This window comes from Ailuropoda melanoleuca, chromosome 16 (assembly GCF_002007445.2).
Source record: "Ailuropoda melanoleuca isolate Jingjing chromosome 16, ASM200744v2, whole genome shotgun sequence".
Taxonomy (NCBI): Eukaryota; Metazoa; Chordata; class Mammalia; order Carnivora; family Ursidae; genus Ailuropoda; species Ailuropoda melanoleuca.
This window is the reverse complement of record NC_048233.1, coordinates 66,626,918-66,648,452: the sequence shown is the minus strand read 5'-3', so window position 1 is coordinate 66,648,452 and position 21,535 is coordinate 66,626,918. Positions and strand designations below refer to the sequence as shown.

Below are 21,535 nucleotides of genomic sequence, written 5' to 3'. Positions count from 1 at the left end.
TTTAAAAAAAAAAAAAAAAGAAGATCTTTCTAAGATCTTCTTACGATCTTGTTAAGAAGAGGAAAAGAGAAATCATAGACTGGGAGAAAATGTTTATGAATTACAAATACAACACAGGACTAGCACATAAAACATTTAAAGAACTCTCAAAACCCAATATTAAAGAAAAATCCAAGTAAAAAACCTAAAAATATCCACAGATATTTTACCAAAGAGGATATATAAATGACAAATAATCTCATGAAAAGATATTCAATATCATTAGCCATTAAAAATATATAAATTAAAACCACAATGAGCTATCACTATACACTCCTCAGAATGTGTGAGAAAAATCACCAGAAAAATTGTGAGAACATGAAATGCTGGCAAGGATGCATTAAAACTGGAGAACTCATACATTGCTGTGATTCAGCCACTCTGGACAATAATTTGGCAGTTTCTTTCAAAACTAAAAATGGACTTACCATAGAAACTAACAATTTTACTCTTGGGTATTTATCCCAGAGAAATAAAGTCTTATTCTCATGCAAGAACTTGTATATGAATGTTCATAGCAGCTTTATTCATAACAGCCAAAAACAGGAAACTACCCAAAAGTCCTTTAATGGGCGAATAGTTAAGCAAACCCTGGTACATTCATACCATGGAATACTACTCAGCAATAAAAAAAGAACTATTAATTTATGTAACAATTTGGATGAACATCAAAGAAACTGTGCTCAGTGAAAAAAGCCAATCTCGAAAAGCTACATACATACCACATGATTCCATTTATGTAACATTCATGAAACAACATAATTATAAAGATGGAGAACAGACTAATGGTTGCTGGGATTAGGGATGGAGGAAGGGTGGATGCGGATATAAACAGGGTACCATGAGTCTTATAGTGGTGGTACAGCTGAGTATCTAAACTGTGATGGTGGTTATACAAGGCTACACACATGATATAGTTGAACTATAAACACACACACACAAATTTGTGCATATGTAACGGGTAAAATCTGAATATGTTCTGTGGATTGCACCAATATCAGTTTCCTGATTTTTATATTGTACTACAGATATACAAGATGTTAACACTGCAAAAGCCTGGAAAAGGGTGCATAAAATCTCCTTATACATTTTTTTTTTGCAACTTTACGTAAGTCTATCCGGTGATCTGTAATTATTTTGAAGTTCAAAGTTTAGAAGCAGGGGGGAAGAGGAGCAGGAGAAGAAGACTAAGCCAATTAGGGCAAAAAAGATTTAAGAAAAGAAAATTATCACTAAAAGTGTACCAAGAATGCTGGAACTCATGCATGTTGATTGTTTTCCCCCCTGCAGAAATCTCTGGGGGAATGGGAATAACACTAATCTATAAAATTACATGTTTAAGCAGAAACTTTCCTCTTGAAATATTTGCTGCCCTTCCCAGCTCAGCCATCCAAGCTACTGTAATGAGGTTTCTTGAGGCTATCATTCATTAAGCCTTGCTGTTCATCAGCAGATTGTATAAAATCAATTTTATTTCCCCAAAATATACTCTTCCTTCAAGCTGTTTAAGCCAATCCAGAAATGTCTGCATAGACTCACTGAGGCAGGTCAACTAAGTATTAGACTGTTTTCAATTACATAGTTATTAATCCATTAAACAAAGAAAAATGCAAACAGTTAAGCATTCAAACTTCCTCTCCCCACTCACTCCCTATTGTTTTTTAAAAAGTAGATTGCCAGTGGACATGGAATCTGAAGGATTTACCCATAAGACAAATTTCAGAAAATCTACTATTTTGGAAATCAGACTTCTTTTTCACTACCCTTTTTGTTTATTCCCTTTGTAGAAAAAGTTCAAGTTACGGATGATCACAAGTAAATACCCTATCTTCACCCCCTAATAAAGCTCCGAGTGCATTAAGTCTAGACTAATACATTTATCAAGAAAAATGTTCAGGGGCGCCTGGGTGGCACAGCAGTTAAGCGTCTGCCTTCGGCCCAGGGCGTGATCCCAGCGTTATGGGATCGAGCCCCATATCAGGCTCTTCTGCTATGAGCCTGCTTCTTCCTCTCCCACTCCCCCTGCTTGTGTTCCCTCTCTCGCTGGCTGTCTCTATCTCTGTCGAATAAATAAATAAAAAATCTTTAAAAAAAAAAAAAAGAAAAAGAAAAATGTTCAATACACACCTTTCGACCACGTTCAAAACTGATCTCCTATCTTCAGAAATGTAATCAACTACATCAGTGAGTTATGAATGATAACAGTTAAGTCTTTCATTGAACTTTTTTTTTCAAGGACCCTAATAAAGCTGTGAATCCAGCAGAGACAGTAGAGTTTCTGAGTCAACTTTATAGCTCTATAATCATGCAATAATATTCAATCATAAGAGATTTTTTAGCTTAATTGTAATCCCACCTTCACATGGGATGCAATGTCCTATTAATGCTTGTGTTTTCTCTACTGTGGAACAACTGTAACACAAAGGCATCCGCTCTTAATTAAAGTTATCCCCTCTCTCCAGCTTTCTGAGCCTGTCAGCCACCTGCACAGTGCACAGCACTTGTATAACACCAGAAAGCTTGCTAGTTAGGAGCAGGTGTAGACAAACCCAACTAAATCAACTCTGCTTGCAGAAATTCATTTCTAAGTGTTTCAAAATGCCAGATCTTGCTAATAAAATCGACCTTTTCATTTGACATTCTCTTAAAAGAAACAGGATTTTAAAGATGCATTTCCCAACTATTTTTTATTCTAAATTCCTATGACTGTGGAATAATATATGAGCTTTAAGAGGTATACAGTGCTTTCCCAGCTTCCAATTAATCTCAGCATTTTATTTGCAATGTTGCCTTAATGTATACAACATAACACACATATACCAACATGGCTTCTATAGCCGAAGACAGTAACTAAGAAACACAAAACCCCTCCTTCTTTAAAAATAAAAATTTTTGAAGTGATTTTTTTTCTAGTACAGCATTATAAATCACCTCTGAAATTTTTCTCCATTTTATTTTACAGGAAAGAGTCCACCTTCAATCACAGAACAATGAGACATAGGAAAATACCAGTCATTCCAGTCAGGGGGCCATATTTAATTAATTGCCCTAAATAAAAAGTGACAAGTCACTTGTCATGTTCTTCTCTTGACAATCCATCATACTAACTGTAGATTGCTTCCTTCCATATATTTCCCCTTCCTTCCTCTTTTCTCCTTTTTGCCAGTTTCAGTTGTAGCTCCCATTATGAGATTCACTAACAACACGTCAAATACCTCCTTTTCCTATGCTATTTATATTATTTCCTTAAAAATCAGCCACTTACTCACAAAGTAAAAATTGTCTATTCCTATCAGAATGCTATGAAAAGTTGTCACTGACACTTATTAATTCATTAAACCACCATGTAATTTGTTTCTCCATGTATAAAACAGGGATGGAAATGCTTGAGAGTCACTCTGCACAAAAACAGTCATGAGTTCACACAGGAGTGTTTCATCCCTGCCTCCCCTCAACCCACCATGTATACACACCCCTGCAGCTGTGTTACCCTTGTGATGTGGTTTAACTTCTCTGGCCTTAAGTTGTTTGAATGTAAAACTAAAGCGACTGGACTTGAAGCTGTCTTCCATTGCTGGCATTCTGTTTTTCTCCAATTATGCTTCCTAATTGTTCAACTATTATGTCAGTACAGCCTGTTACTTTTATCCCCCTACTGTTAAATAAAAATTATTTTATTCTGGAATTGCACTGACTTGCATTCTTTAATTATCTACTATTTTTGAATGTAAGGTAGGAGAAATCAACGTATTTCAGTAAACATTTGAATTTGATTCTGCCTCAAGATTTAAGAATGGGCTGAGTAACCTATAATTATGATTTCTTGGAGAACTTTTAAGAATTTTAAGGGTGAGTGTAAGAAGGATGTAAAGTTGCTTTGTCCTATTACCATGTATGTTCCTTAAAAGCAAGCCCTGTGTCTGTGGTAATTTTTCTAATTCTCCAATGCCTCTGTACATAGTGGATGATCAGTAAATACTGTTGATTATTTCACATTTAGTTTCTATGCTGAGCACTTTAGTAGACTAGGATCTTGACTGAGATCACTGCAAGTTCAATGCCCTCCTAATGGTGTGGCAAAGGCTGAGGGCTTAAAACCCATTTCCAAATGTGTTGCTAATTTCCAGTTGCTTCAAGAAACAAATAACCCATTCAGCAACAAACTGCCTGTTTTTTGATGTTAGTAGTAAAACACAAGGCGAAAATACTTGCCTAAACATAGCCATGGTTTCTACGTTACATTTCTTACTTTACATTTACTGTGGAGATATCCAATATGTCAACTTTATGGGAGCTGTCACTGATGCTGGAATTTCAAGTACTATAATCATTATATAACACCATAAACAGGTTAGGGAATTAATCCAATACTCTTTTTCAGACGAAGAAAAAAAATCATCACGGAAGTAACTAGAAGAGATGATGATGCTTTTTTAAAGGATGGACCTACACTTCAAATGATGAAAACCAGCCAAACAACTGAGCTACTCATCAGTTTTTAAAAAGTCAACCCTGAAAATATATCCTAAAATTTTGCAAAGAATTAAAATATTCATTTGTACAAATATATTTATAGTATCATCATCATCAGACAAAATGTACTGAGTACACTCTTCTACACCAGACACTTTATAGCCTTTAAACCTTACAAGAAGGCAGGTGTCATCTCTGCGGTAGAGATAAGGAAGCTGAAGCTCAAAAGGGTCATTTCGCTAGTAAGTGGCAGAGCTGAGACTCAAATCCATTTGATTACGTATTCTATCATCTAACCTACATGGAAACTGATTAAATGACCAACAATGGTGGATGGTCAGATTTATTATGTTACATTTACCTACCGGAATTTAAGGAAGTGATTAAAAATTATAAAGGTAAAAATAAAATATACATTTTATAGTGTATATGAAATGTTATATTAAAAAGATAAAACAGGGGCGCCTGGGTGGCACAGCGGTTAAGTGTCTGCCTTCGGCTCAGGGCATGATCCCAGCATTCTGGGATCGAGCCCCACATCAGGCTCTTCTGCTATGAGCCTGCTTCTTCCTCTCCCACTCCCCCTGCTTGTGTTCCCTCTCTCGCTGGCTGTCTCTATCTCTGTCGAATAAATAAATAAAAATCTTTAAAAAAAAAAAAAAAAAAAAGATAAAACAAAATTTAAATGCATTCTCATTATAACCAGGTAAAATGTGTATATATTTGGATAAACACTGTAATAGAGCACAAATCAATAAAAAATTTTATGTTAGGTGATGGGATAATGAGTGGTATATATCTTTCCTGAAGTAACTGTTTTTAATGAATTGTTTTAAAATGAAATCAGCTATAGTAATCAAGACAGTGTGGTATTAGTGAAAGAATAGACAAACAGATCAATAGAACAGAACAGAGAGCACTGAAATAGACCCACATAAGTACAGTCAACTGATCTTTAACAAAGGAGCAAAGGCAATACAGCAGTACAGCACAGATGGTCTTTTCAACAAAGATTCTGGAACAACTGGATCTCCACAGGTAAGAAATGAATCTAGCCACAGACCTACACCCTTCATAGGAATTAGCTCAAATGGACCACAGACCTAAACAAAACAAAACAAAACAAAAATGCAAAACCATAAAGTTCATAGTTCATGGGAATGGCAACAACTTTTTAGATACAACACCAAAGGCACAATCCATAAAAGAAACAACAGATAAGATGGGCTTACTAAAATTAAAAACTTCTGCTCTGCCAAAGACACTGACAAGAGAATAAAAAGAAAAGCCATAGACTGGGAGAAAATATTTGCCAGAGACCCATCTGATAAAGGACTGTCATCCAAAATATGCAAAGAGCTCTTAAAATTCAACAATAAGCCCTCAGTTTGTTTCCCAGAACAGAGGGGAGGGGGATGGTGGAATGGGATAGGCCAGTGATGGGTATTAAGGAGGGCACGTATTGCATGGTGCACTGGGTGTTATACGCAACTAATGAATCATAGAACTTTACATCAAAAACTAGGGATGTACTGTATGGGGACTAACATAATAAAATTTAAAAAATTATTAAATAAAAAAATATCATACAAATGATCATACAAATATCATACAAAAAAAAACAAATGTCATACAGTTGTAATCATAAAGTCTGTGTCTTTTTGAAATTGGCTTCTTTCACTTAGTCATATGCATTTAAGTTTCTTCCATCTCTGCTCATGGCCTAATAGCTTATTTCCTTTTTGACACTGAATAATATTCCATTGTCAGGATGTATCACAGTTATCCCTTTACCTTCTGAAGTATATCTTGGCTGTTTCCACATTTTGGCAATTATGAATAAAGCTGCTTTAAACTTCTGTAAAAAAAAAATCAACAATAAGAAAACAGCCTGATTAAAAAATGAGCTAAAGCTTTAACAGACACCTGACCAAAGAAAATATACAGATGACAAAAAAAGCANCTGCTTTAAACTTCTGTAAAAAAAAAAATCAACAATAAGAAAACAACCTGATTAAAAAATGAGCTAAAGCTTTAACAGACACCTGACCAAAGAAAATATACAGATGACAAAAAAAGCACATGAAGAGATGCTCCACATCATATGTCATCAGGGAAATACAAACTAAAACAACAACGAGATACCACTACACAGCTGTTAGAATGACCAGAATCCAGAACGCAGACACCACCAAATGCTGACAAGGACATGCAGCAACGGGAACTCTCATTCATTGCTACCAGGCACTTTAAAGATATTATCTGACTTAATCTTTTTGCAACAATCTTTTGAGGTGACTACTTCTATTATTACCCCATTTCAGAGACAGAGAAATGGAGGCTTAGAGATTAAGATGACTCCACTGGCAAATGGCAGAGCTGGCAAAGAAAACCAGGTCAGTTTGGCTCCAAAGCCCACTTTCTTAATCATTCTGCTGTACAATATTACACCACAGCTCCTGATATAAAGTTGGTAGGAGACCTCCAATAATTAGAATGACTTCTGAGCTTTGTGTTAAAAGAAAATGAGACCATTGAAGAGCAACAAGATCAAAATGACTGGCATTGGTATTAGTGGTCTCTGCTTTTGGAAAAACAGTTTACCATTGGATTCTTAATAGTATTATTTAAGTCAGAGCAAATATATTCATTTTCTTCTACATTTTTCTAAAATGTTTTTAATAAAAATATGAACCAGGTTTCAGCCAGATTTTTTTTTTGTCTTTACAAATAGTGGATTGTGTTTCTATTGTTGATTGGTAAGGAAATAGTTAAATCTTGAGAGTATACCCTGGTGGATATCTCCCTCAACCATCTAAACACAAGAAAAAAAAAAAAAAGGTCACAGTCAGTTACTCCTGTTAGATCAGTGTTCACTGGAACATCTGTAGGCACATATACACACTCTCTTTACTGTGAGCCTTCTGCGTGCTACAGTCAGAGTGGGCAGTCAGTGAATCTTCCCCAAGTGCTGACATTTAATACCTGGTTTAGCGTCAAAGATTCAGAGAGGGGCGANAGAGTATACCCTGGTGGATATCTCCCTCAACCATCTAAACACAAGAAAAAAAAAAAAAAGGTCACAGTCAGTTACTCCTGTTAGATCAGTGTTCACTGGAACATCTGTAGGCACATATACACACTCTCTTTACTGTGAGCCTTCTGCATGCTACGGTCAGAGTGCGCAGTCAGTGAATCTTCCCCAAGTGCTGACATTTAATACCTGGTTTAGCGTCAAAGATTCAGAGAGGGGCGAGCACCCCTCTGGCCTTCAGGTAGGTCCAATACCTTCATTTCTACCAAAGCTAAAAGATGGGCACCCCCGTTTGTCAACTTTCAGGGAGAGACGATGCTCCCCTTTTGCAGCGTGTTAGTTACAGATGGATTGGGTGTCCAGATGGGGAGGGGATGATGTTAAATTTGGAAACTATGGGGCTTTCTGGTGTCGGGCTGCTGTAAGGATTTAATTCCTGTGGCATCAGAGCCCATGTGTTAATCTTAGTACATAAATGCTTCTCTGGCATAAATGTCAGAAAAAAGACCTAATCCTGCCTTCAGTGCCAGCAAGAAAATCAAATAATGTATGCCTCGAACCTGATTAGCTGTGCAAGACAGTGTTAATTCATGCACAAAAATGACTGCAGTTACATGAGGTTACCTGCTATCTTGGAGCAATCAGGAAAACATGGGCAACACTGATCAGTAAGATTTAATGCCTCAGAGTACAGTACTTTTCTTTGGAAGGAAAAAGAGTTAGTCCAGACACAGGGAAACTATAAACCCAGACCTCACACCATTAGTCCTCTTTTGATTCTCAACCATGCCCTAGCTTCACAGTGAATAAATGAAAACCTCCCTGCCGAGGAATGTTAGCATGGGGTTGGGAAAATTGTATAAATTTATTGGTCCTCTATTTCTGTCTTTTAAAAAGAATCTTTAATGCGTTGACTTTGAAACTTCCTTCAGTTGAAGAACAGTGTCTTCTTTTTCAAAATCTGCCTTTTTTATCTAGCCTATTTAAAGAGAGTAGATTATTTTAGTTCTAGTATAACTGTTTAAAAACTCTTAAAAACCAAGATGTAACTAATATAGTCGTATTAAGACCATGGAAAATATACAATAGTCTACTCCAGTGAAAACATATTTAAGTTAATAAAGCAAATTTCAAAAACTAAATATGTTAAAATAATGTGAAAACACTTTCAATGTTCCTGTTTATTCTTTAAATACGTTAAGTCATCTGGTCATGGTTTAAAATGGGTATTCTAAAAATTAAATGCCCAAATATTTGACCTGTGTTACAAGAGGAGATAATTCATCCTAACAGTAATAAACCTCACCACTGTTTTTAGAACCCTGAAATCATGAAGTGTACCAAGAGCAGGGTACCAAAGGGAGAACAGGTCATAAATCTTTAGGGACCCAAAATAAGCTACAAAAAATGGGTAGTATTCCTTATGCCTTGCCTAAGAAAATGTTTCTGTTTATCTACAGTAATCATGTTTTCACTTATGAGAAGCCAAATTCCCTATGACAACCTTAAAATGAAGCCAACAGGCTACAGTGAAAACTTAAAAAAAAAAAAAGTTTGCTGTTTAAAAAGTGTTCTTGGTGTATGTTCATCCCTTGGGATCTGGAATCCATTACCCCTGTATGGCTTGCTCTACATCCCAATAACAGTCTTCAGAGGTGTTTAAAACAAATAGGCTTTGGCTTCAGGGCTCCCTCCAACCCAAAGTGGACAACTCTTTGACAATCATCACATATGCTGAGTGTAATCACTTATGGTTTTCATTTACTGAATTGAGGGTTAGCAATATTCCTTTTAATTCCTATGGAGAGCATTTCCTTAGTTCCCAGAAGCCTTCTCCTGTGTATACGTGGATAGGCCATGAATAAAGAAAACACCCATGTTATTTCATAAGTAGGGCAAGTTGCCAAACCTACAAAACCACCATGGTCTGAAGAAGAGACAGGCTTGCTTTCGTGACTTTAGTAATAATGCTTCTCATTCACCACGTCCTCACTTGGATTAATAACCCACAAGATGATTATTAAAATATCACACCTTGAGGAATCTCCCAAGTAAACTAAAACTAAGTAGAACAGAACATTTAGCAATTAATTACATCTGATGTAAGAAGTGCTTCAAGGCAAAAAGCACCCCCTCCAACATCTCATTAGACTGACCACAGATTCCAAATGGTTCAAGGAATCTTTGCGGGGAGAATAAAAATATAGTGTCAACTAACATTTATTACATGCTCATTATATGCCAGGCACTGTGTGTTGTGACTTACATGTGTTATCCCATTCATCCTTCAGAACAACCCAGTGAATAGGTACTAATACGATCCCCATTTTACAGAAAAGAAAGAACAGAGAAAAAATAACTTGCCCAAGATGGTTACACAGCAACTAAGCTTCAGAGCCCAGATCTGGACTCAGATTCCAAAGTCTGCATATTTAATGAGGGGTCAGAGAAAGGCTAATAGAAGAATAAATGAATTATTCCCTGTTATTTAAATTGAACTCACCACCAACACCTCCTTTGATATGCTTATCCAATTCTCATTAGTCTAAAAAGTTAATCAATCTATACCCACTGAACAGATCCCAGACCCTAAATCCCTTCGAACCATCTCCAACGTTATAAATATCATCTGCCATGACTGGCAGAGGTAATTGTGTACTAACAACCTTACTTTTGATAAATTCAGGCATAATTATAAAAACTATCACAGTGTGCAAAGCCCTGTTCTAAGTGCTTTACATGTATTAATTTACTAATCATAACGAACATTGACCAAGGAGGTAGGTAATTATCTCATTTTACAGAGGAGGAAATTGAGAGAGTAAGACGTTAAATTACAAGTTCATAGAGTTAGTAGGTGACAGAGACAGGATCTGAATACAGCTGGTCAATCTTCAGAGTCCAGACTGAAATACTAAGAGCCATATTCAGAGACACTGTTTAAAACTTTCTGAAGCATATTAACAATTTTCTCTTTCACAGTCACTTATCTGTACTATTTCGTTTCCTTTAACATTTGGTGCCTAGGACTTCACTCTGCAAACAGGGAGTATATTATTAAGGCTCCTGGCATCTCTCTAAGGTAAGTAATGACAATAAAAATGTTATCAAGCTTACTTCATCTAGTAAATCCCTTTTTAAAAATACTATAATACTAGTATTAAATCCTGAATAATTCTGGCACCTCTTTGCTTAGCGCCTGCTTACTACATAGTTACTTAAGAATTATTTCAGGTTATTGGTATATTCAGATGTTGTAATTCTTCTTGGGCTAGGTATGATAATTTGTACTTCCTAGAATACCCCGTTAATAAAGTTTTATTTATTTTAAAAAAAAGAATTATTTCAAATGTCTTGGGCTGGAAAGAGAAATCTGAAATACTAGCAATTAACCGTATCTTTTCTAGAAAGAGAGGGACAGGGAAGAAGGGAGAGGGTCGGGGAAGAAGAGAGAGAATGGAGAAAGGAGGGAGGTGTTTAGGAATCTTCTCTGCATCGCTGAATGAACCCAAAAACAGGAGCAAGAGCGACTGAGGAAAACAAGGGGCCTTTGATATGACACTAGCTAAAATCTAATTACAGTGTTTCCACTACTAAATCACTATCAGGTAAATTCTCCCCTGCACTCCAAGTATTCGGAGACTGATCTTTGGCTTCCGTAAAATAAACAGTCACAGCTTTTGTGACCTCGGTGTCCCCCTCGTCCCACCTACACCCCCCTCCCCGTCCCAGAAACCTAGGGACGCTCAGAGCTGTAACTGAGTCCAGTCCCCCAGAGCGTCCATGCCACGCGGGAGGAGTCTGCAACCTTCAGGGCGTCCCTTCAGGCTGCGGTTTCCAGGCAACCCCGTTAGGGCCAGAAGCAGTTGTGCTTCCTATTGGGTCACCTGCTTGAGTCCCTGGAGAGGCATCGGCAACACCCGGCAGCGGGCTGCCTGACGCCCCTCCTGGTATTGCGACCTTCCCGTAACCCGGATGTTGGGTCTGCGTCAGACACTCTCACCTCCCATTCCCTAGTTTTCCGCCTTGGCACCCATCTAGTCACTTCACGCTTTGAGCGTCTTTATTCAGAGAGGCGTCCTAGGAGTCTCCTTTCCTGTAGCAACAAAAACTATTTTGGCCACACATCCCATAGAGAACGGATTCCTGGGAAATGTAGTTCTTTCTGCTGACAAGCGGGGAAATCTGTGAGGAAAAAAGGACTACAATTCCCAGAAATCTAAGGGAGGCTAGTCCACGTCTAAAATGCGTCCCAGTTGCTTGGATCCTACTGGGAAGGAAGGTTCTGCGGCTCTTTGCTAACCTAGCTTCCTGGGTTTTGCTAATTCAGTTCCACTACAAGCTTGTGGAAGAACTTTTTTTTTTTTTTAACAAGATTTTTATATGTGAGATGATTCAAATATAGTGATTTATATGAAGAAATATATGTCATTTTTTAAAATTCTTTCAGATAAAAGATCTACACAGGATCAGAAAATATGTCACTACAGATGATAACCGTCAGTAATAACATGGCCTTAATTCAACCAGGCTTTTCACTGATGAATTTTGATGGGCAAGTTTTCTTCTTTGGCCAAAAAGGCTGGCCAAAGAGGTCCTGCCCCACTGGAGTTTTCCATTTTGATGTAAAGCATAACCATCTCAAACTGAAGCCTGCAGTTTTCTCTAAGGATTCCTGCTACCTTCCTCCTCTTCGTTACCCAGCCACTTGCATATTCAGAAGCAGCTTTGAGTCTGAAAAGCAGCAATACATCATCCATGGAGGGAAAACACCAAACAATGAGCTTTCAGATAAGATTTATGTCATGTCTGTTGTTGGCAAGAACAACAAAAAAGTTACTTTTCGCTGCACGGAGAAAGACTTAGTAGGAGATGTTCCTGAAGCCAGATATGGTCATTCCATTGATGTAGTGTATAGTCGAGGGAAAAGTATGGGTGTTCTCTTTGGAGGACGGTCATACATTCCTTCTGCCCAAAGAACCACAGAAAAATGGAATAGTGTAGCTGACTGTCTGCCCCATGTTTTCTTGGTGGATTTTGAATTCGGGTGCTCTACGTCATACATACTTCCGGAACTTCAGGATGGGCTATCTTTTCATGTCTCCATTGCCAGAAATGATACCATTTATATTTTAGGAGGACATTCACTTGCCAATAACATCCGCCCTGCCAACCTATACAGAATAAAGGTCGATCTTCCACTAGGTAGCCCAGCTGTGAGTTGCACAGTCTTGCCAGGAGGGATCTCTGTCTCCAGTGCAATCCTGACTCAAACAAACAATGATGAATTTGTTATTGTTGGTGGCTATCAGCTTGAAAATCAAAAGAGAATGGTCTGCAACATTGTCTCTTTCGAGGACAATAAGATAGAAATTCGTGAGATGGAGACCCCAGACTGGACCCCGGATATCAAGCACAGCAAGATCTGGTTTGGGAGCAACATGGGAAATGGAACTGTATTCCTTGGCATACCAGGAGACAATAAACAGGCTACTTCAGAAGCTTTCTATTTCTATATGTTGAAATGTGCTGAAGATGATGTGAATGAAGATCAGAAGACACTCACAAATAGTCAGACATCAACAGAAGACCCAGGCGACTCCACTCCCTTTGAAGACTCAGAAGAATTTTGTTTCAGTGCAGAAGCATGTAGTTTTGATGGTGATGATGAATTTGACACCTATAATGAAGATGATGAGGAAGATGAGTCTGAGACAGGCTACTGGATTACATGTTGCCCTACTTGTGATGTGGATATCAACACTTGGGTACCATTTTATTCAACTGAGCTCAACAAACCTGCCATGATCTACTGCTCTCATGGAGATGGGCACTGGGTCCATGCCCAGTGCATGGATCTGGAAGAACGCACGCTCATTCATCTGTCAGAAGGAAGCAACAAGTATTACTGCAATGAGCATGTGAAGATAGCAAGAGCACTGCAAACACCCAAAAGAGTCCTACCCTTAAAAAAGCCTCCACTCAAATCCCTCCACAAAAAAGGTTCTGGGAAAATTTTTACTCCTGCCAAGAAATCATTTCTTAGAAGGTTGTTTGATTAGTTTCACAAAAGTCTTTCAAATACAAGTGCATCAAATTTTTACACCTATTTTAAAGAATCATAACAATGATGAAAATTGTATTTCTATTTTTTATTTAAAATGTCTATGATTTCTTTTAGTCTTATGAATTAAGTGCCAAGGAAGAGTGCTCATAATACAATGCTAAATATTTGAAAATCTTTTACTGAAAGGTATCTTAAATGAGAATTTATGACCTGAATTTTTTCATTCAAGGAATCTTAAATACAGAAGAAGTAATTATAATCAAGGTATGCTTATATCCCTTATATGATTTTTGGTTACAGATAAGCTACAGAGTAGTTAAGACAAAGTTAAACTGATAAAGAAATTAACACCTAAAGGAATTGAATGAATTATTTTGCACAATGTAGCAACTTGGTGGTTGGCCAAAAATTAAAACCAAGATCGCTTGTATCCCACGCTAGTGCTCTTTGCACACCTCTAACTCTAAATTGGGCTCTTGATTATGCCTGTGAACAGAAAAAGTTCCATATAGCTTATTTAAACTATAAGACAGACAGTCTCCATTGACATGAAGGATGAGCAAAGGAATCTACATCAAGTTTGTTATATTTTATCAAGTTACCTGCATGAACTTTCTTCAGAGGATCCCCCCACCATCTGGTGCACAGATGATGAACCAAGACCAGTCACTTGAACAAATTCTTTGAGAGATTTAATGAAAACTGAAGTCCACTGCCACTTAGCATCCTGGGAAAAGAAGATAAGTGAGAGCACACTAAGAAAGGACCGCCAATTAAATCTCATAAAGAACAATAGTATTATCCCCCCCCACAAAAAAAAGTTCAAAGGATTTTCTAAAGTTAATAGGTAGAATATTTTAAATGGGGAAAAATAAATTTGTGTGTATATGCATCTAGTTGTTATGTGGAGTTTGCTGCCTACGAAACTTACAAAAATCAATGAGCTTGCTAAGTTTCAATTAGATACTTTCTAGAAAGAAAGTTTAAAAAACTGTTCATTTTGAGGCTTTAAAGACATCAACTAATAATCAGATGATCTTAGAGAAATGTCTTTCGTTTTGGAGTATTTTTCTGGCAAAGCATCTCGCGTTATCCTAAGAGCTTAAGCCATAGCTTTTTATTCATCGGTCTTCACTGAAAGTCCACAGTGTAGGGGGTACTATGGCCAGATTTAGGGGAAACGTGACCATACAGGAGATAAACCCTTGGAACACAAGTTCGTCTGCGTCAGTTCCATGTCTTAGATACTAAAAGTAACTTGGATAAATTAAATCATTACAGTAATGTTGCTTAATGAATATTCCTTTTGAACCATTTACTGTACCATTGCTCTGATTTTTCATTGTTTTTGTCACCTATGTAAAACTAATAAAACATTAAAATGTCTTCCGTTGATATTGATTTCCTCCAGTTATTTATTGTCCCAATTAGGGACAAAATCTTACTATTCAATTTTCTCAGGATCGTTCTACTTTGATTTCTTCTGTTAATAGGAAGTGGTATACATTAAAACTGAAATATCCTTCATAGAATTCAAAAGAGTTATTTCCTTAAGAGGTAGATACATGCCCTTATCTCGACTTGTCTATAGTGACTGAGTGGCTGAAGAATTATTACCACATTTGTTTTGTAGTCTAAGTGATGTAATTCTGAACTCACTGGGTTCTCTAGTTAAACTCAGATCCCACCAGCATAGCTACTTTTGTGGGATATGTGTGTGTGTGTGTGTGTGTGTGCATGTATTTGAGTAAAAATAGGTCTTTTTTTTAAATTTTATTTATTTATTTGACAGAGATAGAGACAGCCAGCGAGAGAGGGAACACAAGCAGNATTTGTTTTGTAGTCTAAGTGATGTAATTCTCAACTCACTGGGTTCTCTAGTTAAACTCAGATCCCACCAGCATAGCTACTTTTGTGGGGTGTGTGTGTGTGTGTGTGTGTGCGTGTATTTGAGTAAAAATAGGTCTTTTTTTTAAATTTTATTTATTTATTTGACAGAGATATAGACAGCCAGCGAGAGAGGGAACACAAGCAGGGGGAGTGGGAGAGGAAGAAGCAGGCTCATAGCAGAGGAGCCTGATAACGCCAGGATCACACCCTGAGCCGAAGGCAGACACTTAACCGCTGTGCCACCCAAGCGCCCCTTAAGAAAGTCCATCAGATGTGACATTAAAGATAATGAGGCTTCTGTTCTAATAAGCATATGCAAACATTCAGATGAACCACATTAGAAGAGTACTCCAATGATATGCTGCTTTCGCTTAAAAAATTTCTCTTTTTTTTTTTTAAGATTTTATTTATTTCTTTGAGAGAAAGAGAGCATGAGAGTTAGTGGGAGGGCAGAGAAGGANCATTTCTCTCTTTTTTTTTAAGATTTTATTTATTTCTTTGAGAGAAAGAGAGCATGAGAGTTAGTGGGAGGGCAGAGAAGGAGAGAGAAAGAATCTGAAGCAGGTTCCCCTCTAAGCGCAGAGCCCACTATGGGGCTCGATCCCACAGCTGCTGTGAGATCATGACCTGAGCCAGAACCAAGAGTTCAACCACGCTCAACCAAGTTGAGCTTAACCAACTGAGCCACCCAAGTGCCCCATGCTTAAAACATTTCTAGGACTCACATTTCAGTCACCTTCAGGGCCTATGGTTCATTCCCTTGAAGAAACTTAACAACTGTCCCTCTTCCACCATTAGAGATGGAGTTGGTTTCTGGAAACAGACAAACATCATCCAAAGCCTAGTAGGGTATAATGCTCAGTGTTATATTACCACTTTAGGTAAAAAAGAGAAAGTCTGAGTACAAGCTACAAGATGGGCTTTCTGATATGGCTTATAAATAGGTTCTAAAGATAAGTATGAAAACTGTTTACACAGAATAATTTCAATAAATAAGGTATGGGGGCGCCTGGGTGGCACAGCGGTTAAGCGTCTGCCTTCAGCTCAGGGCGTGATCCTGGCGTTCTGGGATCGAGCCCCACATCAGGCTCCTCAGCTATGAGCCTNATTTACACAGAATAATTTCAATAAATAAGGTATGGCTTTCCAAGGTGATCATTTTAAGGTGATCATTTTAAGGGACATCTACAGGTACAAGTGAATTTAATGTGTCAGGAGGAAGGGAAGTGTAAGGAAAAGGACTAGTCTAAAGGCCCTGGGGTGAGATAAAGCTTATCATCTTTGAGGAACTGAAAGGTCAGTCTGGCTAAAACAAAGTCAACAAGAGGGGTACGGAGTGAGCCTAAAGAGATAAGCAGCACCTGGCGCCCTGTGATTTTCACTAGTAAAACAAAGTCACATACAACTTCGTTCACACCATTTGTCCTGTCCTGTACCCTCTGTGGTGAATCTCCAGAAATGCCAAACTGATTAACATTTCTGGTGAGAAGCCCTTGTTGTCTTGGTACTCAGGGCTTTTGACGATCCCGTCCATTCTGCGGGGCACACCTTTCCTTTTGTGCCTTATCACTCGTGCGAACATCTTAGTCTATCTGGCCCCTTTCCTNTACCTTTCCTCTTGTGCCTTATCACTCGTGCGAACATCTTAGTCTATCTGGCCCCTTTCCTACCCACTCTACATCTCAGTTCAGATACCTGCTCCCCTGGAAGACTGTTCTGAACCCCATCACCTCCTTGATGGTTATAGCACTTGCGAATCTCTGCTTATATACTCAGAAGCCCGAGAAACACAACTGTACTTTCTGTAACTCACATTGTATTATGCAACCTTTTTACTATGTGTTGAAAATTTAATTTCAATAAATTTAGGGTCCTCTCTCTTCACCCAACTTTTTATCCAATTCCCAGGGAGAAACATAATGCTGAGTTGCCAGGAGTAGAAATGAGTGGGGGTGAAACATCTGCTTCTTTTTTTTTTTAATTTTATTTTATTATATTATGTTAATCACCATACAGTACATCCCCAGATTCCGATGTAAAGTTTGATGCTTCATTAGTTGCGTATAACACCCAGTGCACCATGCAATACGTGCCCTCNCGGGGTGAAACATCTGCTTCTTAAGGTCATCATCCCTTCCACTAGCTTCTGCTAAAATATCCACACTCCCACAGGGCCTGAGATGATCCGCTTAATGATGACTCCTGAGTTGTATCTCAGCCTTAACCACAAGACATCATCAGATCTAGGTCTTGCTCAGCTGCTTTTGGGTCCCTAGTGGGCTCACATGGTAAGGATATNGGGGGTGAAACATCTGCTTCTTTTTTTTTTTAATTTTATTTTATTATATTATGTTAATCACCATACAGTACATCCCCAGATTCCGATGTAAAGTTTGATGCTTCATTAGTTGCGTATAACACCCAGTGCACCATGCAATACGTGCCCTCCTTACTACCCATCACCAGTCTATCCCCTTCCCCCACCCCCTCCCCTCTGGAAAGGGATAAAGAAAAGGGGGGTAATCAGAAGGGGGAATGAAACATGAGAGACTATGGACTATGAGAAACAAACTTCAGAAACATCTGCTTCTTAAGGTCATCATCCCTTCTCACTAGCTTCTGCTAAAATATCCACACTCCCACAGGACCTGAGATGATCTGCTTAATGATGACTCCTGAGTTGTATCTCAGCCTTAACAACAAGACATCATCAGATCTAGGTCTTGCTCAGCTGCTTTTGGGTCCCTAGTGGGCTCACATGGTTAAGGATATCATTCTGCCCCTTCCTTTCCAAGTGTAGCCACAGTTCTCTCTGTGAGGCCACCTAGGACTTGTCTGTATCTGTACTACTTTTGGGCACTTCGTGGTAAATTTAGATCGAATAAGCAGCCATTCTAATCCACAGTGACAAGAATTCCACATTATGTATATGCCACCAAATTCCACTCTAGCGTAGATGGTTACCTTTTGCTTTGGAATTTACCATAAATGATATCACGTTTTCCCAAACCTAGTTCTGTCAGGAAACATCTAATACAACATAACAACCAGTAAGTGTAAGAAAAGTGGCTTCCTGATTTCTGCGAGCCATTCCCTTGAATTATCAAACCTGGGAATGAGGGTTGTGGGACCCCCAGTTTCGTAGCCGACCAGGCAGAATTGTGGACAGCCTGGGCACTGCATTTATGGCTGGTGTCACAGTGGGGAGGGGGAGTCTTATGGGACTGAGCCATTCACCTGTGGAGTCTGGACTAACTTTGGGTAGTTAATGTCAGAATTGAATGGACTTATGGGACATCTAGTGGGTATTAGAGAATTGGAGAATTGATCACTGTGGGGAAAAACTTTTCAATGAACTTTTTGAAGACAAAAACGGAAAGATGCCTAACCAAGCACTAGGTATTTATTTAGACCTTGATCAGACCTCAGGATAAAAATATGCATACTTGGCCTGCAAGTAACTCAGTGTATTTTGTGAAGGCTGAGATACATTGTCACTATCAGGAGGGGAAAAAGGGATTATATAGAAGCCAAGGAGAAAGGGAACTTCCCAGGAGAAAGAAGGAAAACTGTCATGGGAAGAAATGCCAAATTCATGAGAAGATGATTCTATGGCCAAACCTCTCTTCATGTCCTCCTGCCTAGGGTTGGCCACAGTTGTCCGAAGGAGTAAGATATGTGAATTAGCAAGCCATGTACAAGTGACATCAAAAAAATGCTTGAAATTGCTAATCTGTCATTTAAATATATATGTGTGACCCTTCTCATTCTTGGACAAGTCCCCTCATACTTAGACCTTCTGAAAGCATTTCACTTGTGTCCCACCCCTGACGTGGCATGGATAGCATCCACTGCCTGCTTAAAACTCTTCATAGATTTCCATTTGCACTGGGGTAGGCTTCAAAGTCTTTACGCAGGACACTGTGTCCTGCATAATGAGGCCTCTGCCTGATTCTCCAAACACACACAACCCCTTTCCTGCCTTCGCTCAATCTGCTCCTGCCGGAGGGACCTTCCTTCTGTTTCTAGATTCCACCAGTGTCTCTCCACCTCAGAGCCTTCCCACAGGCTAAGTCTGCTCCAAGTCTATCCCTCTTCACCTGCCCTCACCTCACTCCTTCCACCCATCTCTCCTTAAAGTTTCCTTCTTCCTAGATGCTGTCTCTGATCCCCCAGTTTAAATTCTACTGTCCTACTGTACTCAGATTGCACTCAGTACTTTTTCTTCATAACACCTGCTAGAGTGTGTCATGATGCATTTATTAGGCTTACTGGTATTTTAATGTCTACTTCCACTGAGCTCTTTGTGAGCAGAAACCATCTGTGTTGTTCACCTCTGTATGTCTAGTGCCAAGCACGCACTGCCTGTTCGTAGAAGGCATCCTATACACATTTCCTTAAAATATAGGCTGAGGCATGCCTGGGCACCTGGGAAGGCTCAGTCGATTAAGTGTTCGACTCTTGATTTAGGCTCAGATCATAATCTCAGGGTCATGAGAGTGAGCTCCACATCTGGCTCCATACTGGGCATGGAGTTTGCTTGAGATTCTCTCTCTCTATCCCTCTGCCCTACCCCCGACTCACACACACTCTCTCTTAAAAGAATTAAAGTAAAATAAAGGGTGAAGTAGTTAGAAAGGGTATCAAGAACAATACAGAACTTAGCAGGGCCTTAAAGGGTAAAGAGATGCCTCCTTCCCAAATGTGGGGGGAATATTCAAATACTTGGTCAAAGGGCACAAACTGTCAGTGATAAGATGAGTAAGTTCTGAGGATCTAAGAACAGCATAGTGACTACAGTTGATCACACTGTATTATACACTTGAAATTTAAGAGAGTAGATCTTAAACACCCTCACCGCACCAAAATAAAAGGTAATGATGTGAGATGATGGATGTATTAATTAGATTATGGTAAATATTTTACAATGTATATCAAATCATTACGTCGTATGTGTGATATACAATTCTGTTTGTCAATTATGTGTCAGTGAAGTTGGAAAAAGATAAAACAAGGCAAGGTTAACTGTTAAAAAAGAAACCAGACCAAGAAAATGGTGCGGGAGCCGTCCTTCAGGCTCCCTGAGGTGCTGGGATAAACCTGTTACTTGCTGGATCATGAGTTCCTGGAGGATGGGCAGGCTGCCAGAATGGGAAGGGCACTGGGGCCCTCGGGACACAGGCTATTTGCCTACAAGTACAAACATATTTCAGTATTTTAGAAACTGGTACGGTTCCACAGAAGCACCAGGTTGAACCTCTGTTCTGAGCGAAGGGAGCTGAGAGCGCTCTAGCAAAGGTGGTGCTGAGATTGAGATGCTCGAAAATTCATGGATGACAAGGAGGCCGGCCACCCAGTCGTGTGAAGGTAGACAGGCAGGACTGGAGGTGAGATTGTGGCGCTGTGGCTCCGCCCATGGCAGGCTGAGCTAAGCTTCAGTGACCATGCGCGAAACGTGGAGGTAATAGCAGTACCCCCTCCGAAAGGATCCAATGAGAAAACCATGGGCAATTCCTTCCACCCTGTTTGCTAAGTGGCAGATGTCGTTGTTTTAGTAGCAGTAATAATAGTATCACCGTCATCATGGCCATCAGGAATGGCACTGGACAAGAGAACCTGGGTACAGCTCAGTGCTGCCACTATCTCTGTGACCGTGGACAAGTCAACCACTCTGATCAAAATTCTGAGTATATGAACATGTGAATTTTCTGGGGAACAGACCCGTATTTTTATCAGATTCTCAAAAAGAGTCAGAATCTACTGATTTTCAGGGTGTCTGGGTGGCTCAGTTGGTTAAGCGTCTGTCTTCGGCTCAGGTCATGATCCTAGGATGCTTTTTTTTTTTTAAGATTTTATTTATTTGCCAGAGAGAGAGAAAGAGCATAAGCAGGGGGAGCAGCAGAGGGAGAGGGAGAAGCAGGCTCCCCGCTGAACAAGGAGCCGGATGTGGGACTCGATCCTAGGACCCTGGGATCATGACCTGAGCTGAAGGCAGACACTAAACCACTGAGCCACCCAGGTGCCCCAATAAA

The 21,535-nt window shown here is 39.1% G+C and overlaps 2 protein-coding genes across 10 annotated transcripts in view; one reads left to right on the top strand and one right to left on the bottom strand.

Annotated features, from left to right (window-relative positions):
* The window catches only part of IFTAP (intraflagellar transport associated protein), a 65,952-nt gene extending 54,264 nt beyond the window's left edge, over positions 1-11,688 (bottom strand). For 3 of the 8 annotated variants that reach the window (XM_034645410.1, XM_034645411.1, XM_011233917.3), the window contains exons 1-2: positions 11,550-11,657; positions 6,307-6,370 (exon numbers count right to left, since the gene is read on the bottom strand). The gene's annotated coding sequence lies outside the window, so the exon portion shown is untranslated. Of the gene's footprint in view, positions 1-6,306; positions 6,371-11,549 lie in introns of all 8 variants that reach the window. The other 5 variants (XR_004621292.1, XM_002926500.4, XM_019807242.2 and 2 more) reach the window with 2 other exon arrangements.
* On the top strand, positions 7,559-14,992 carry RAG2 (recombination activating 2). 2 transcript variants are annotated; one of them, XM_034645409.1, is made up of 3 exons: positions 7,559-7,787; positions 10,574-10,628; positions 11,997-14,992. In XM_034645409.1, the coding sequence occupies exon 3, from the start codon at positions 12,025-12,027 to the stop codon at positions 13,606-13,608; it is 1,584 nt and encodes a 527-aa protein (XP_034501300.1). In that variant the 5' UTR covers positions 7,559-7,787; positions 10,574-10,628; positions 11,997-12,024; the 3' UTR covers positions 13,609-14,992. The 2 variants fall into 2 exon arrangements, with proteins under 2 accessions (XP_034501300.1, XP_002926547.1); XM_002926501.2 differs by lacking the exon at positions 10,574-10,628.
* The last annotated feature ends 6,543 nt before the right edge of the window (positions 14,993-21,535 follow it).

What these genes read in the sequence shown, in the direction of transcription:
- RAG2 (XM_002926501.2), top strand. Translation starts at nt 12,025, where the DNA reads ATGTCACTACAGATGATAACCGTCAGTAATAACATGGCCTTAATTCAA.